Source organism: Takifugu rubripes, chromosome 9 (assembly GCF_901000725.2).
Source record: "Takifugu rubripes chromosome 9, fTakRub1.2, whole genome shotgun sequence".
Taxonomy (NCBI): domain Eukaryota; kingdom Metazoa; phylum Chordata; class Actinopteri; order Tetraodontiformes; family Tetraodontidae; genus Takifugu; species Takifugu rubripes.
The window spans coordinates 8,871,990-8,889,334 of record NC_042293.1 but is presented as its reverse complement, the minus strand read 5'-3'; the positions used below and the strand labels follow the sequence as shown (position 1 = coordinate 8,889,334).

The following is a 17,345-nucleotide window of genomic DNA, read 5'->3' as shown; positions in this document are numbered from 1 at the left end:
AAAATAGAGATGTGAAGAAATGAAAGTGATACAGTGGAATATCATTTGAGAAGATAAACACATTTACACACACACATTATATACTGTATAATCATTGAGGCAATAATTAGAGTTTAATCCATGTATCTTGTTTATTGGAATAAAATAGAAAATATACTAACACATATTTCTGTACTCAACAGGGTTGAAAAAAAAGGACCAAAACAAACAACATGTTTTTAACCCAGGGAAGTCCATTCCTTAGCTGAATCTTAATTCATTTTCCAGTCCATAGATTTTGGCCTTCAGAGCCATCAGTTCCCCCTGAACCTTCTTTGTTCTGGTGTTGGTCTGACGGACCTCATGCAGAACGGCCAAGTCCTGGTTGGGTCCAATATTAAGAGTAGCCTGAAACAATCACATACAAGTGTAGTATCAGCAGTATGGACGGCTGTGAATGTCAAAGTATGTGAATAAGAATAATTATTTGCCAAAACTATCAGCCAAAGGCAGATGTTTTCTTTACCTTGAAGAGTTGCTTTTCTATATCTTTGAATCTCTGTTTGAGGATCTTCAGGTCCGACTTGAAGCCCTCTGCCTCCATGGCCCTCCTCCTCTCCAGCGTCTCGCATCGCTTCGTCATGAGCTGCAGACGCTTGGCCATTTTCTCTGAGCGTTCCTGCACACAGAGAGATCTCTGATCTTTATTTGGGATAGAGTGTGACTGAGCCTTCCGAGAACACAGCCATCTACTGGTGGTACCTTAAAGAGTTCCCGGCCGGCATCTCTCTCCTCTTTGATTTGGGCCAGTTCGCTTTCCTGAGTGACACATTGCTCTCTGTACATTTCTGCCAAATGGTGAGCTTGTTTCAACTTCTCCTGTGTTATCTGTTGAAATAAATAGAACTGGTGAAGAAAAGATAAAACCACAGTAACCCTCTAATTTCATTTAATTTCAATAGTTACATATGGCTAATAAAATACCTACGCTGCCTATTCCACTGTAATTTAGCTGCAGCTGTACACATTTATCTTTTTAAAAATATGCGCAAAGACTGCCACCTAGTGGACACAATTGATTTCTCCCCGAATGTGCACAGAAAAGCTGCATTGAGATTTACTGAAGGGAATGAGGTTTTATTTCTTTTATAAAATACTTAAAAGTGTAAAGAAAAAAAAACGCTTGAAACTTCATATTTTTTAAAGCACTAGACGCAACAAAATACCTTCGACCCTTCTTTGCGTGCTTGCTGAGACAGTGACAAGGGATGAGCGGCGCTGCTGGGGGGCTCTGCACCGGCGGGCCCGGACCTTCTCATGCAGTTGTGGCAGGAGTCCATTTTCCTCAGCAGCTGATCCTTCTCTGCCATCCAGCTCTTCTCCTGAGCCCGTGAGTCAAACTTCAGCTGTAAGAGATCTTTGGTGCAATCACACAACTGGTTCTCTGTCCGCTGGAGCCTGTGGGGGGGGGGTCAAAGAAACCAAACACCAAAGTCAGAATTAAAAATGCTTATTGATAAAATCATCGGTTCCTTCTAGCACTTTGGACGAAAGTGACCACAGAGCCATTTTTTGGAATGCAACCCACCTGTCAGTCAGAGTCCTGATTTGCTCCTGATCCCTGATCCGCCGTGTCTCTGCTTCCTCCGCTTTAATCCGTCGATCCTCCAGGAGCGTCTCTATCTGATCTTTAGCCAGACGAGTTTGTTCCTCCATCTGTACCTGCAGCGCCTCCACCTGACAAACAAGTTTTTCACAACGACCTTCAGAATCATCAAAAGACGCGTGCATGTCAGAGAGGGAGGGGAGGGCTCCAGCTAACCTGCAGCAGCAACGTCTGATTTTCACTCTTGTATTGCTCAAGGATGTCTCCGTCTCCTCCTTCCATAGATTTCTTTCTCCTGTTTATCTCTTTTGAAATAATGATTAAAGTAAGAGATCATGTGCAAAAGCCAGAAAGAATGTCTTCTCTTTTATTTCCCCTTTACAGAACAGCTCAGATGTCGCTTTAACTTTGTGACAAACAAGAGGAAAACTGTCGATATAAAGAATGTTTTCACACCTCTTCTAGTCCCAGCAGGTTTTAGCTTTGTAGGCCGAAGACTGAGGTGTTCCTCCAGCTGCCTGTCAGTGCCCTTCTGTGCGATTATGACCTGTAACATATCCATTTTATTCATTTGTTTGTGCATTTTCTAATGTATTACAAACCCACCTAAATTCTCTTCTTAAATAACACTTAAATAACATCACATGCAAATATGCCCACAAATCAAAAAGCTACATTCCGGTGGGAGCTCCTTGAGTAGCTGTTGATGGTTTAATATTCTTGTATATTGAAGACAACAAAAACCTTGTGCGGAGGTTCCCGGTGGAAATATGTGATCTCTCCTTCATCAGGACCGACCACATCAAGGAGGTGCTGGATTTTCTTCCTGTCCTCCAACTCCCTGCACAACAGTACATATAAACGTGTACATTTCAACATATCCCATCTCAAGGTCACGTCATCAACTGCACACGCACCTGATCTTCAGCCGGTCGTTTTCTGCATAAAGCCTGAGAGCTTGTTCCCTTTCTTGAAAAAGGTAGAGCTGCATGTCACTCAGAGCATTCTGCAGCTCCACAATCTCCCCCTCACGCTGCTGTATGTCCCACTGCAGCTTATGCTGAAAGGTGATAGAATTAGAACGGGTCACACACCACACAGGGACCCCTGAAATGCCTTTTCCTGCGTCTCACCTGGTCCTCTGTGCTCCTTCTGTGCTGCTCCAGCATCTGCTGCAGCTCCGCCTGTTCCTCGTCAAACTGGGCGATCTTTTGTCGGTAGAAGTCCAGCAGCTCGCGGGACGGGCGCAAGTAAGCCAGTCGCTCGTGGATGGAGGGAAGCGGGGAGTCAGAGTCTTTAGCAGGAGTACGAACATTGGATCTGAAAGGAAAACATTGGTTTAGTGCACAAATAAGCCAAATCACAGATGTAGCTGGAAACATGAAGAAACAGACGGAGAGAGAAAGAAAAAGTGAAGAGATGGTTCGAAACTTAAAGCAGAGCGACAATCAATGTTTGTAAAACAATATTCGTTACGCTCACGTGTAATATTGACATTGCGATATTATACATACAGTAGTAATTCATTTTTATTTCATGATATCTTACAGCATACCTGATGAAGGCATTGGTTTTTAACCATAAAACTAAATCTGTTTGACAAGTGTTGACTATAGGAAATCTCTATCATACTGACTTGCAAATATTTAAATACTAAAAGTTAAAAGGGTTTTTTGTATCAGTGTGTTACAGTGTGCCACATATACAAGAGCTTACCTGCGCGGTGTTACGCCCTTAGTTGGAGAACCCATTCCAGCAACAGTCACTTAAAAAGATACATAGATAGACTTTATTCCAGACTGAAGGTCCAGATAAGAACATGCAGCAAAAGAAGATTTAAAGTAAATAAATAATAACAATAACATAAAAAACCAGAATGGGGTTTCTAGTTTATAGTGAGATTTATAGTGTTTCCAGAGCCGTGACGTGCAGCATGTGACACTGTAAGATAACTGTTCATCCCAATTAATTTCTGCATCCCTAAAAAAATCTGATTTTCTGAGTTATTCCCACAGCAGATGAACTTAAACATCACGATTCTGAAAAGCTTTTGGAGAGTGTTCGCTCAAGCAGTCGCAAATATTTCAGCAGCACTGGTCCATCTGGGCCTTTCTAACACAACTCAGTATTTGCCACTCGGAGTTTATGAAGTCTCGCTTAATTATAATTTGACCACAGATGTGCAGTAAACGGTGTTGTGCAATAAGTTCTTTACATTATTCAACTTTATATCATGTTACTCTCCATACAAAGTGCACACAAGGAGTTGCAGCCAGTTTTTGCAGATTTTTAACTCTTTAATCATATAAAATGACATAAAATAGCAGATAAAAAGCTCATCTGGCTGATTTCATTGCTCCATGAGTACAAGTGTTTCATGTCATTTCACCTGCATTCTTTGGTGCAGACAAATATTGATGAGGTTTTTTCCTTAGTAATTACTAATAATTCTTACACATCCATTTATCCGTGCGGGGCTTAGACTTGAAACCATCTTGATTTTAAGCACAAATTTAATATCACTTTTCCTTTTAAACTGAAAAACGTAATAAACTGTCTGGATTTATTAGGACCAAATAAACGGATCGTATTTAAAATTCTGTTTTAGGTCATTTGGGTTAGTTTATATTGCGCACGCTCGTAGGACGCAAAGTCGAATTCACATTTCAGTTACGTTACGGGCGCCATTAGAAGCGGGATGTTTAAAAGCAGGGTTGCTGAGGCTTCACACATTGAGACTATTGACAAACAAACAAAAAACAAAAACAACGCGCAGTGACGGAAATATAAGAAAAAAATATCTAGTCTTTCATATCAAGTCACTCACAGAGGAAAACATTTTCTATGAGCTACATACTCAGCGAACAGCTTAGTCATAATGTTACATGCATTAAACATACAACGTCTGACAAACATATACATCTTGGATAAACATTTAAACGTCTTGCTCACAGTTTTTCTTTCAGGTAGGCTGCACTCTTGTAATTTTGGATCTTCAAATTCCCGGAAGTTTACCTCTCTTTTCTTCTTCGTTGGACGGGATAAATATTACTGTGCTGCCATCTAGCGGCCGACTAAGATATTGTTAAACTGGGGAACATGAATTTTAAATAACTCAACAATTAATACTTTTGTTTTTACACATTGAGATGACAAGCGAACAATGCTTATTTTATTTATTTTTATTATTCAATATTGGTGGCCTGGTACAGTTATGGCCTGACATGTTGCTTTCGCAAATTTAGGAATAGGGTTGACTCTTTTATTTATTTTTTATTATCAAAATACACAATACAGTGATATACAATATGTGGAATTATTATTACTTTTTAAACTAAATGATGTGTTTTTCTTTATTTATTGTTAGGTTCTATCTTATTTTGAGTTTAGACCTTAGGCCCTAAGGTCTAAACTCAAAATAAGGCTTAGGGCATTAGATCTCACACACCAAGCCGGAAGGCACCGGTAGAGCACTCACAAGTTGGTTACCTACGGCCAGAAAAAGAAGTATCTTATTTTGAAAGGCACAATCGGATATCCCTGTTTTCCCGACCTCTAGCTTGATGTCGTGGTCCTCTCAAACTTCACCTGAACCCGGCTCTCACGGTCTGCTGTGTTTTGTTTTTAGCGTCTCTTGGCGATGGAGCGGAAAGTTGCCCGGGAATTTAGACACAAGGTATGGTGAAGTAATCTTTTTATCTCCGAATATTATTCATGCATCTATTAAACAAATCTTTAAAATGCTCTTTGCGCTACCTGGTTGTCGCTCCGGTGTGTCTCCAGTTGTTACGCAGCTGACGCAGGCCCGATCCAAAGCCTGAGGCCAAATAAAACAACAGTTCTTAACATTTTCTCCAGAAATAATCTAAATACACCATGTTATAGCTATATGGTTGAATATTACAGGATGAAGTTGCTACATTATTTCTCAGTTGAATTCATTTTTAATTAGATGTCCAGAGTGACACGATTTTCATTGGGGTATTATTTTGTTTACTCTCATATATACTGTACAGAAGATATGATTAAACTATTTTAAAAAAAATATTTGGACCACAGAAGATCCTGTTACTAAAGATTAAAGGGTTTATAGAGATGCGTACACAAATGCAAATGAATTGATGTGTTTTTCTAGTGGCTGTAGATCACCTGATCTGTGTAAGGTAAAAGACTTAGGAGGAAGCTAATTTCACTGGAATTTATATGGAATTTTATGAGTTTCGTCAGATCTGAATACTCTGTTGCTGACCAACCACATGAATATGAGTAAATGGTAACTGGATATGGGTGGTTTTAACCATTGATCATGCTGGGATCGTCCCACAGCCATCTGTGCTGCCTGTGGTTAAACTGGGATCCGAACTACAGCCTCCCCACAAAGAGCATATTAGCATTAGATAACATAGACTGAGTCAGAGCTGAGCGGCTGAGCGGAAGAGATGGGACAATTTATGGTTTAATTAGGAGCCGAGGGGTCATGGATCCACAAGAAGGCCTTGTTTTTATTTGGGACGCTCCTGTTGTTGCTGTGCATTCACAGATGAAATTACTTTTAATGGGTGTTCTGTTATTTTGGTTAAAACCAGAGCTCAATGGGAACAGTTTAGGATTTATATCTGAAAGCTACATTACACAGACTCGTCTCATTGGTTTATGGTACCAAAGTCTGCAGTTGGCTCCATGTTGCAGGAGGGGCTGAGTGTTGCTCAACACTCGCACAAGATACATTTATGACAGCCATAAACGCCATGTCGTGCACGGATGCCTCTGTGCAATGCACCTATTGAACCGTCGGCGATGTGCATATTCCTTCAAGGTTACAAACATCAGGGGAGCCGGTGTTTTAAAGCATCTTTAGTTGCGTGTTTGTGTGTGAATGCCAGGTGTAAATGTTCACCTTCGCCTGTGTCATGAGATGTAAGATGACACCCCTCCTGGTGTCCCGCCTGAGCGGTGCAGCCGCCGCTCCTCAGAGGCTTGATGGTCAGGGGAGGGTCCCAGTCTGAGGAGGCTGGTAGTCGACGCGGCACAGTTCCGTCTCTAAGCTAAAGTTGACAGAGTTGCGAGCTGGTTCACTTGGAAGGGGAACGACATGTGTTACATCAGTGATTGGCCAAAGCGCTTCCTCAAAACGGTTCTGCTGCAGCTGAGTCGCCATCAGGTTTGTGTGAGACGCTCACGGCTGTGAGACGGGACGGGGTTCTTCATGCTTGTTCCTCGCTGCAGGTGGAGTCTCTGATTGAAAATGAAGCCGAGAAGGACTACCTGTACGACGTCCTCCGCATGTATCACCAGTGAGTGGCATCTGCCCCCCCTCCTTTTGTCTCTCTGCTTTTTCACACATTTGCATTATTATATTTACTAGTCTGGGGTGTGAGCGCTCTTTGATGCTTCTTTATCAATTATGCCTCCATTTTTACATTCTTGCAGGCTGATGTCTGACACCCTCTAGTTTTTGTGCTCCATCAAGAATTCTGATAGCCTGCCCTATTAATGAATGAATGAACAGGGGGGGGGGGCATGTTTCAATGAATCTTTTTACGTGCCGGTTAAGCCTCTGATCAGTTTCCACTGTGCTCCGACAAGCCTGGCCAGTTATCTACAAAAGCCCTTTTTTGTGTTCACCCTCCAAACGGAGCTAAATTGGCTCCGATGAATAATTCAGAGTGGAGGCCCGATGGTCAGATTTAATACCATAGCTGTAGCAGCGCTGCAGTAATTGCTCTTCTGGGCTCCTTTTGTCTTCCATTGAACGTGGTTTCCTAGGAGTCAGCATCATTGGGACTGAGAAGTACTCATCTGGTAAAGTGAGCTGTGAAATCACCACTGATGCTGATGGCATGTTCATCTCAAAGGAACACTATTATAATCTTCTATGTGTGTAAATGTGTTCTCTCTGCTCCCCTAGGTCCATGGACCTCCCCGTGCTGGTCGGGGATCTGAAGCTGGTCATCAACGAACCAAAGCGCCTGCCTCTGTTTGATGCCATCCGGCCTCTCATTCCACTTAAACACCAGGTGGAGTACGACCTCCTCACCCCCAAGAGGTCACGGTGAGTTCTGCACATCTAGGATTTTCTTTTCTCTATTCATATCTCCACGCGTCCTCATCCCTGTACGCTCATTTTTGACCAGGAAGCTGAAAGAGGTGCGTTTGGATCGGATGCATCGAGAAGGCCTGGGTCTGAGCGTGCGAGGAGGGCTGGAGTTCGGCTGCGGCCTCTACATATCGAGGATCGTCAAAGAAGGCCAGGCTGGAAATGTTGGCCTGCAGGTGACAAATTATGAATATTTTTCTCTTTTATTTTTCTGCATAGGTTTTGCTTTTTGTTCAAGTGCCTGTGAGCTACAGGAATGTATAGAACACCAAGTCTATAGTCTTTTTAGTAGTGGTGTCAGATAAATACATAATCTCAAATTTCAGTATTTCCATGCGGCCTTGTGCAATACCATCATGATACAGTAGGTGGTGCTGAAATACCGATATTAAACTGATCAAAACAGCGACAATGAAGTTTAAAAGAAAAATGGGGAGACAGGCTCTAGATTGATGCTTCAGTACTGGTAAATTAGGGTTGTTTCCTTTTCTCTGACTTTAATTTATTCCAATTTTAGTTCTTAATGCATATAAAGAATTCTATGCCACAGAACTCCAGTCTGTTTCTAATACTACCGGTAATTCTATCTTTCAGATTAAATCATTTGTATTCATGGCAAATTTACATTATACGTAGAGAATAAATGTGAAGCTAAGCCAAAAAAACAAGCACATGAGGAGGCAACAGTCAACCAGATAGTTTTTACTTTCAAATCAAAAAAAAAAAAAGGTGTTGGATGGATCAATAAATCTTTTGGCCTCGGCCTTTAATGAAAATTGGTGGCATTTGTTATGGGCAGTAAAGGCCCAGTCTGACAGTTTGATTGCGAACATGTCCATTTCATCAAACCCTATGATGATCGATAGGTTGGAGATGAGATTGTACGCATCAACGGATACTCCATCTCCTCCTGTATCCACGAAGAGGTCATCAGTCTCATCAAGACCAAAAAGATTGTGTCCCTCAAAGTCCGCCGTATGTCAAACCCAACCTTAATTTCCTGAGCAGCATTGTTACTGATGACACACAGTAATTCCTTAAATATCTGTTTTTAATCGGTACAGATGTGGGGATGATCCCAGCGAAGAGGTAACGTAATAAACGCCGCTGTTTACTTCCTGTTTTAGTGAGTGATGTGAAGCGCGACCGTATCTGCTGTTTTAAACCCACAGCTCACCAGACGAACCCCTCAAATGGCAGTTTGTCGACCAGTTTGTATCAGAGTCGGGGGTACGTAACAGCTCTGTTGTGTTTTCATAAAATCCAGGTGACATCTTCAGACAGTATTTATCTGTCCTGGTTCCTCACAGGAGAAAAAAAGCAGTGTTGCGGGTCTGGCGTCCATTGGAGGCAAAGAAATCAAGGAGAAGAAGGTTTTTCTCAGCTTAGTGGGCACCAGGGGCATGGGCATCAGCATCTCCAGTGGTCCGACCCAGAAGCCTGGGATCTACATCAGCAATGTCAAGCCAGGCTCCCTTTCTGCTGAAGTCGGACTCGAGGTTACAGTTTTTAAAATACACATTTAAAAACGCCATTTAAAATTCAACCGCCTCGTCTGATGTTAAATCGCTTCTGCGTCTCACCCTGAACTCCAGGTTGGTGACCAGATTGTGGAGGTGAATGGTGTGGATTTCACCAGTGTGGACCACAAAGAGGTGTGTTAGTCAAAATGTGTGTTTTTGTGACTACTCAGACTGTTTTATATGTTCTTATTAAACTCACTGAGCAGTAGAACAACAGAATTAATGTTTAAGCATGATGACTACGCATGGTTCACTTCAGACTGAGCATTTTTGATGCTCATTTCCAGGCTGTGAGAGTCCTGAAGAGCAGCAGAAGTCTGACCATTACTGTCCTGACTGGGGCTGTAAGTACACTGTCATGAGAGCTGCAGCTTGTTATGAAGTTTTAAGTCTAATTTGGATTATCTAATGTGTTACCTGGTGGCTGTTATTCACATTGCACCATCAGTCGGGCTTTAACCAGGTTCTAAAAGCAGGTTTTGGGTAATTGACAGAACTCCAGTGGGTACCACAGCTCTTGGGGTGTTTTTCATTTCTCAGGGCAGCGAGCTGTTTATGACGGATGAGGAGCGGCTGGCGCTGGAGGCTCGGAGGGAGCTGGACAGACAGGAGCTGATGCACCAGAAGAAGGTGGCACTGGAGACCAACAAGATCCTCAAAGAGCAGCAGGAAAAGGAGAAGCAGTGAGTGATCCTGTCAGACCACCGGAAGACAATTCTAGCCTTGTTTTAAAAGGTTTTGCAAGTGCATATGTATCACTTGACAGGAGACTTTTGGAGATGTCCAGGAAAACAGCAGAGGAAGAGGAGCGCTACAAGAAAGAGATGGAAAAGTACAGAGTGGCTTTTCTGGTTTAAAATATTCTGTGTCTGATGTGCGTAACTCATCCTGCTTCTTTGAAGGATTGAAGCTCTGGAGAGGAAGCACAACAGGGAGTGGGAGGAGGACTGGGGGGCCAAAGCCCGGCCCAAGAGCCCCCGTTCTCCAAAGAGTCCATCCCCCGTTCCACCAGAGAAGAAAGGTTCCCAAAGCCCAAAGACCAAGAGTTCTCGTAAGGGCCCTGGAAACTGTCTTTGTTCCTCCATTTACTTCTAAACCTGCAGGGTTTTTTTCACTTTGCCTGTGTGTCGCTTCGTTCGCCCGTTTTTTTATGCATGCGCTCTCTTTCTCTCTCTTTCCCCCTCTTTTCCCCTCCCTCTTCCTCATTCTATCACTTCTGTGTGCTGTGATGTTGAAGTGCATGAAGACAGCTCCTTAACGGAGGAAGACAAGGAGGAAGAGCAGGACAGAAGAGTGAGTCGGGGGCCACAGCTTCCGCCAACGCTCTCTCTCTCTCACACACACACACACACACACACACACACACACACACACACACACACACACACACACACACACACACACACACACACACAGAGTGCTGGAGTTCCTTTGACAACCACATTAACAATACAGCCGAGGCCACCAAATAAAAACATCCGATCTGCAGGAAAAATGTTCTTGCATCTGACAAATGGCAGATTGAATCTCTGGTTTCCAAGAAGCAAGAGGCTAAATTCATGTCCGTTGAGCTGCTGTGGTGTGGCTGTAATCTATTTAGATGCTGAGCTTAGTGTGTTGACTGCCCAGGATGGGGGCTCGATTCCCTGTGACCTGTTTTCATCTCTGTCTGTAGCCTTCGGTTGGTTTTATCGATATGAGGGGAAACTGCCATCAATCCGCAAGGTAGCGTGCTGCCGTCCTTCAGTGTGGAGTGTTTCACATAGACGAGGATGACGTGCACGCGTTTTAAAAACTGTGTGTTTGCGTGTCGTTGCTGTGTGGTTCGCAGAGGCAGCTTCATCTGCCCTCTCCTTCATTTATATTTATCTTTCAAATTTGACCCACTCGTGTCACCTTTAGAAAGGTGACAAGAAGAAAAAAAAGAAGAAACTCTCCAACACAGACACACTCCAGGAGCAGAGAAAGAACAAGAAGGAGATGGAGTTTGAGCTGAAGCTAGCCAAGGAGAAGGAAGAGATGTACGAACGAGAGAAGCAGCTGAAGATAAACCGGCTGGTCCAGGAGGTACACGAGCAAAAGTTCCACCCTGTCAAGTGGAAATATGGAGACATCTTCAGTTACTTTACCTGAACATTGATCGCAAGTTAGCTGCTAATGAGAATAGCTGATGCAAAGTGATGCACTCTTGCAGCGTTACCGTTACAACGCTGCAGGATTAACCGCATCTGGTTCTGTTGTGTGGTGCTGCCGGACCCTGGTACTGGCCTAGGTTTCAGAGACGGAGAGAGAAGACCTGGAGGAGTCGGAGAAAGTGCAGCACTGGGTGGAACGTCTCTGCCAGACTCGGCTGGAGCAGATCACCTGTGTGGAGAGTGAATCCCCAGAGGTACAGACGCCTCCGGGGGCATCTCCTTTTGCTTTTATTACCCCAGTGCAGTTAAGTTGTGTGGAGCCATGCACGTACAAATGTGGGTGAAAGGTCATATCGGATTTGATGGTCTGCTCTTTGGGGGCGGGGGTTTATGGCTTTTATATGAGTGCTGGTTTCATTGTTTTTATTCCTGGTGTGTTGTGATTTTAAAGCTCTCCCCGCCGTGTTCTCCGGCCTCTGATCCCACCGTGAAGCGTTTCCCCGGCGGTCTCCACCTGGCCACCACTGATCTGGATGACATCAACCTGGATGAGTTGGACCAGAGCTTGAGGGGCCCGCTGAAGAAGCTGGCCCCCACCCCTCCCAGCATGAACCACCCTCCTCCTCCTCTGCCCCTCCCACCACCTTCGCCCAGGCTGAACCCGACCATACCAAACCAGTCCCCAACCTCCTCCTTTGGGTCTCCACAGCGACGGGCTCCTTCACCACCTGGGGCCAGGAAACTATCTGCCTCCTCTACCTTGACGAGCAAGGGACACAAGCTCCGCCCACAGCCTCACCTTAAACCCCCCCAACCACAACCCCTCCGCTCCCCTTCTCCACACTACCCCCCTCCACAGAAGTCCTCGCGGCCTCCTTCATCACCTCAGCCTACCCCGCGGCCTCCTCCCCCACCACCCCCTCCTCCCCCACCTCCCCCTCCTCCTCCTCCCCCACCCCCACAGCACCCTGAAGGCAAGGCGACGCCCCTCAGCAGAGGGTACCGCCAGCACCGCCACCTCCAGCAGTCGTCCAGTCCACCTGAGCACAAAAGCGAGTGGGAGGCGGGGGGCTATCTCCCCAGGGGAGGGATTTACTCCTCCAACACCAGTGAAATGTCCCACCCCTCTAGTCCGCAGGTCAGACCGTGTCATCACGTGTGGGGGTGCTGTGTTGGAGTGGTGCTGTTACTAAAGAAAGGAAAGTGCATGGCAGGAAGCTACTGCATAGGTGTATGCGTATGTTTTCTGCATGACGCTGCTGTGGTGACGTGTTAAGACTAATTAATTAGGACTAAATTAATTAGGACTTCCACTGACTGTCTGTTTTATTCTGTGGCAGGAGCGAGCGTTTGGTGTTATTGATGTTTGTACATGGCTCTCTGCAGTCTGGTGGTTTTTGAAGAGCCGTGTGTTGTTGTTTTGACTTTTGCATTTTCCAGAGGGCCCTGAATGCCTCGCGGCTTTCTGATATTTGCAAAACTGGGAGTGTGTGTGTGTGTGTGTGTGTGTGTGTGTGTGGGCGGGGGGGGGGGGTGTGCACGTTACACTGATATTTCCTCAGAGCTCTGATGTGTGTCAGTGTTTCTGCCGTGGCTCAGGTAATGAGAAACATCTCCCAGGGCAGTCGAATTTCCAGGTCAAGCTCTCCCCTGGTAAGCCTGCGTTTCGGTAAAATTCTGCCTGATATCTCACGGAAAGGCCGCTCTGTATGAATCCAGCTGGTACCTGGTCTGTCCCCAACAGCAGCTGGCTCCTAGTCCCCCCAACCAGAGGCGTCAGACGGCCCCCGTAATGTCTAAGCCCGTCATGCTGCCCCCCTCCAAAACCCTCCGGCCAGATCCGCATCGATCGGCACTCCGACCTGACGGCCCGGTATGAGAGGAGCCGCCCGAATGAGTTTATTTTACCGCCGTTACTGATTTCAAGTCTGAGTTTTCCAGAAATTCCACCAGTCGGTAGCTGATGGTACACAGTAAAAGATTTAGAAAGCAATTTGCATCAACAATCTTGCTAAAGACCAAAGTAATATACCCTCTATTTACAGTCATACAGGCAAAATAAAATAAAGTCTTTAAGACAAAGCTTAGTCAACACATCCAGCAAAAATATCAAAACCAAGACAGAACCCATTGGTTACCCTGCCGTTGTCTTTATTAGCTAAAACCTGCCACGTAATGTTTGCTGTTGCTTAATGTGATGCTAGTAACCCTCGTGTGTGTATTGCTGTGAACTGGCCTCAGAACTGTGTGTGATGATGCTCTCTATTGTTTCAGCCTGCAGAAATGCTGAAACGAATGGTGCCGTTCAACTCCTCGTTTAAATCAAACACCAAGCGACAAGTAATGCGCACGTTGCCACATTTTCTTGATTTGTAGTTTTTTCCCCCCCTTCCTTCTGACGCTCATGTGTGCACTATCACGGTAAACGTCCACTCGACTGGCTGCAGCCTCAGCGATGCGTCCTCCTTTATCGTTTCCAATCTTTGCCGGCTGCATCGCTGCCCATACGTTCAGCCCTGTTGGTAATGGATGGCTGCACTTGTATTGATTTGGTGCAGCAGTGTGACTATATAGTCGCATACATGCATGCATGCGTGTTGCTGCTGCTGGGTTTAACTGAATGGGAACAAAGTGGAAGCCTCGTGTACTGGAAGGCCTTTTAATCTGCCCTCTATCTGGGGTGATGCAGAGCGCAATACTGAGATGAAAGGAGCTGGTGGTTGGAGATAAACCATGTCCGTAATGAATCTGTTAAATGAAACAGCACGCCGCATTTATTGTTTTTGTTTCCAGCCGCGACGGAGAAAAGTAAACATTATACATTGTTACATTTGTATTCCGGTGAGAGTGCGTGCGTAACAACAGGAAATGAATAGAAAGATGAATGTGTTTGTTTTCTGAGTCTGCTCTGCCTTCTTTTATCAGAACTAATGTTCTGTCCCTTTTGCTCTTCTGTTTGAATTATGCTGTCATTGTAAATAGAATGATTAGGAAAGATGTTCTGTGTGATTTAAATCCGAATATGAAGCTGTAAATTCTGATTACCATGGCGCCAGGAACATAAAACTAACAATCTGTTGTCAAAGGAAACTCTCCAGCACTTCATTCAGAGACACTAACGACACTCCCACGCGTTTCTTTTTAATTTTCTGGCCTCAGTGTTTACACCTTATTGACATATTGACCCCTGTTAATGAACTGCATGTTGCTTCTCTTTCAGGGATTTCAGAAATACGAGGAGGAGTTTGACCCTTACTCATTGGTATTGTATGATATTATTAAGCTGCAACTGTATGAAAATTAGCATCGTCAATTAGTTTTTACTTGAGTGATGTTTAAATTCCTTCTATCCAAAATCAGAAGAGAATCTAGACATTAGCAGGCGTCTGTTTTTAGCTGTGTTAAACCATAATTACCTTTTAAATTAGCATCACTGCTGCAGTTAGCGGTCCAGTATGTTATTTTTAGGGATCTATTGTCAGAAAGGGAATATATTACTAAATGGCCTCCAGGCTGGGTACTGCTATAACCCACACAGTGGACCTCAAAGGAAGATGCAGAAATAATATGATAACTCCACGGTTTCATAGAAAGTGATGCTAATAGCTCCATTTGTCACCAGGCCGAATAGTGATCAATGTTGTTTTATTTGAAAACTCATTATAATTAGCCACAATTTAGTGATACGGAATGCTGCTTTATACGTCTATTGTGATGTGTTTAAATGCATGTTTGTGTCCCCCACTTCACTGTGCAACGGTTGTTCCTCTATTCCACATCTTTTACCATTAGTTCACCTCAGAGCAGATAAATGGGAGAGATGTGCGACTGCTGAGAATCAAAAAGGTACCCTTCACTCTGCTCAATGTAAGAGGATTCTTGGCTCCTCTCAAACGTGACAGGCTGCCGGCGTCCATTGTTCTTTAAGGTTGGACAGCTGGACGTCGCTCTGGAGGGGGGTGCGGACTCTCCGTTGGGAAAGCTGGTGGTGTCGTCTGTGTATGAAGGCGGTGCTGCAGATAAACACGGTTAGTTTGGAGGTCCAGCTCATCGTTGTTAAATGATTCATTTGTCCGCAGCCTCTCAGGACACGTTTGTGTTTTTTAAGCTAAAATGATCAAATGTGAATGAGGGGAAAAAAAAAATTACATTTATAAGCTGTGTTCTGAAGAGTCAATCCAAAAATCTACATTCAAAATGTTCAATCAATGTATTGAATCAGTACAAAATCGTGACATTGACCCTTTTTAATTATCTTCAGAGCTCAGCTTCTCGACTGCACTCCGCTGCTGACTTTGCCTGATTAACTAGTGATTTTATGTCCTTAATAAGACTTAAGCTCCCCCATTCTGCCACTTACAGCGACCCAGAGAGCATCTATAAGTACTAATTATATTCCAGTAGTTCACCTGAGGAGGCAGCATCCTGGATAAAGATGCAACCACAGTGTTCGCTGAGTAGGACGAGTGTGCCTTTTTAATGTCTCCATGGTAATAGGGGGAGGGGATCAGGCCATTGTGTAGAACATGAGGACTTATCCCTCTGCTGTGAGCGTGTTTGGCGATGAGCACCTCCGACGTGCTTGTGTGCAGGCGGCGTCGTTCCAGGAGACGAGCTCATGGCCGTGAACGGGAAGATCCTGACCGATGCCTCTCTGAGCGAGGGACAGAACTCTCTGGCTCGGGCCTGGAACGGCGGAGGGGTGAGAGAAAGACGCTGAAACGCTCTAATAGCAGCCCGACCCTGACGGCCCGCCCCTTTTGTCCCCGCAGGACTGGATCGACGTCGTGATTGCCGTCTCTCCTCCGAAGGAATACGAAGACGAAGTGTAAGCATCGCCGCTGCGGCCTGCTCCATGTGTTCTGTCCGGATCTGTGCTGATTTGGGCCCCGTCACTTGGTAGTATGACAGCGTGGTTTGTGTGTGCAGCCCTAAGTCGGCATCAGTCAGTCCCGCTGTGAACAGAGCGGTGTTTGAGGGCAGTGCCGCTCTATACAGACACGGCTACCTTCTGCACCACTAGCCGCCCGCTCGTCCCGGTAATCGGCTCAGTTTTCGAGCCTCCTCTTCCTCACTGCATGCCTGGCGGGGGAGGTCTGTGTGGCATTTGTTGTTGCCCCTCCCCCTTCCTCTTTTTCCAACATGTGACAGTCTCCCTGTCAATCAGAAGGCAGCCGACACTATTTTGGTCTTTTGTCTTCAGTCACCTTTTTACAGGCGCGCAGATTTATGCGTCTGCATCTCATTTGTCATTTCCACATGTGGAGAGAGCAGGCTCTTCCTCCAGGCGCCGTTTCTTTACGACCCGAACACGTGCTCCACAGCAGCACCAGCTCTGCTATTTCAGTGGGGATGGTTATAGCTGATGCTTTCAGCACCATATATCTGAGTCATATACATTGTGCTCATACGTAGCATCATCCCAGAAGTCCTTGGCAGTTGTTGTGATTGAGATTGTTCCTTGAGACTGTTACATGCAAACTGCAGTGAGATGTGATTAATGCGCAGGCAGGACTGTATTTCAAGGTGGAACCTTCCTTTCCCCTGCGTTGCCCGTGTTTACATGCATGCAGTTGTGTTGATTACAGCAGGATTGAGCACGTCTGTCACACTCTTAATTGTTTCTTCTTCGCTCCCCCTGCAGGACCTTCTTCTAGAGTCAAAAGCAGCTTCCTGGCGATGCTGATCCCTTCAGGAGTCACAGTCGTCATTAATCACCATAACACGTTGTCTGAAAACAAACGGGAGCTTGTCTCAGGGTTTTATTGATCACCACTGACTCTTCTGTGACAGCCATCGGGTTACAGCTCCCTCACTCTCTTTGTGCACTGAAGGAGGAGTCACTCGATATTTTCGTGGCTTCCTGTAATACTCATCCTATTCGGCTGTTCGGTGATGACCTCAGAATCACTCATCAATTTAGCAATCACAGCTAATTAGTAGCCAGTTGCAGCTCTGTAATCTTTTCAAAAGCTCAAATAAATGACTTCTCGCACTCATACAAG

At 45.0% G+C, this 17,345-nt stretch overlaps 3 protein-coding genes across 3 annotated transcripts; 2 read left to right on the top strand and 1 right to left on the bottom strand.

Moving 5' to 3' along the window:
* Nucleotides 1–106: 106 nt before the first annotated feature.
* On the bottom strand, nucleotides 107–4,623 carry LOC115251127 (coiled-coil domain-containing protein 77-like). Its single transcript, XM_029842345.1, has 12 exons — nucleotides 4,538–4,623; nucleotides 3,302–3,350; nucleotides 2,719–2,905; nucleotides 2,503–2,645; nucleotides 2,330–2,426; nucleotides 2,042–2,132; nucleotides 1,802–1,890; nucleotides 1,568–1,716; nucleotides 1,206–1,437; nucleotides 742–867; nucleotides 506–658; nucleotides 107–387 (listed from the first exon to the last, which is right to left on the bottom strand). Exons 2-12 carry the CDS (start codon nucleotides 3,334–3,336, stop codon nucleotides 241–243), a joined length of 1,449 nt encoding a protein of 482 aa, XP_029698205.1. The 5' UTR covers nucleotides 3,337–3,350; nucleotides 4,538–4,623; the 3' UTR covers nucleotides 107–240.
* A 483-nt stretch (nucleotides 4,624–5,106) lies between these two features.
* LOC115251138 (harmonin-like) lies at nucleotides 5,107–17,339 on the top strand. The gene is made up of 20 exons (XM_029842389.1): nucleotides 5,107–5,261; nucleotides 6,812–6,879; nucleotides 7,494–7,637; nucleotides 7,720–7,858; nucleotides 8,549–8,657; nucleotides 8,747–8,771; nucleotides 8,855–8,912; nucleotides 8,993–9,181; nucleotides 9,278–9,337; nucleotides 9,493–9,549; nucleotides 9,746–9,888; nucleotides 9,972–10,037; nucleotides 10,108–10,256; nucleotides 10,443–10,498; nucleotides 14,561–14,602; nucleotides 15,133–15,186; nucleotides 15,269–15,368; nucleotides 15,933–16,042; nucleotides 16,113–16,168; nucleotides 16,985–17,339. Exons 1-20 carry the CDS (start codon nucleotides 5,226–5,228, stop codon nucleotides 16,995–16,997), a joined length of 1,674 nt encoding a protein of 557 aa, XP_029698249.1. The 5' UTR covers nucleotides 5,107–5,225; the 3' UTR covers nucleotides 16,998–17,339.
* On the top strand, nucleotides 10,512–14,554 carry LOC115251139 (harmonin-like). Its single transcript, XM_029842390.1, has 7 exons — nucleotides 10,512–10,930; nucleotides 11,108–11,272; nucleotides 11,478–11,594; nucleotides 11,792–12,478; nucleotides 12,940–12,993; nucleotides 13,085–13,213; nucleotides 13,615–14,554. The coding sequence occupies exons 1-7, from the start codon at nucleotides 10,700–10,702 to the stop codon at nucleotides 13,714–13,716; spliced, it is 1,485 nt and encodes a 494-aa protein (XP_029698250.1). The 5' UTR covers nucleotides 10,512–10,699; the 3' UTR covers nucleotides 13,717–14,554.
* Nucleotides 17,340–17,345: the final 6 nt, after the last annotated feature.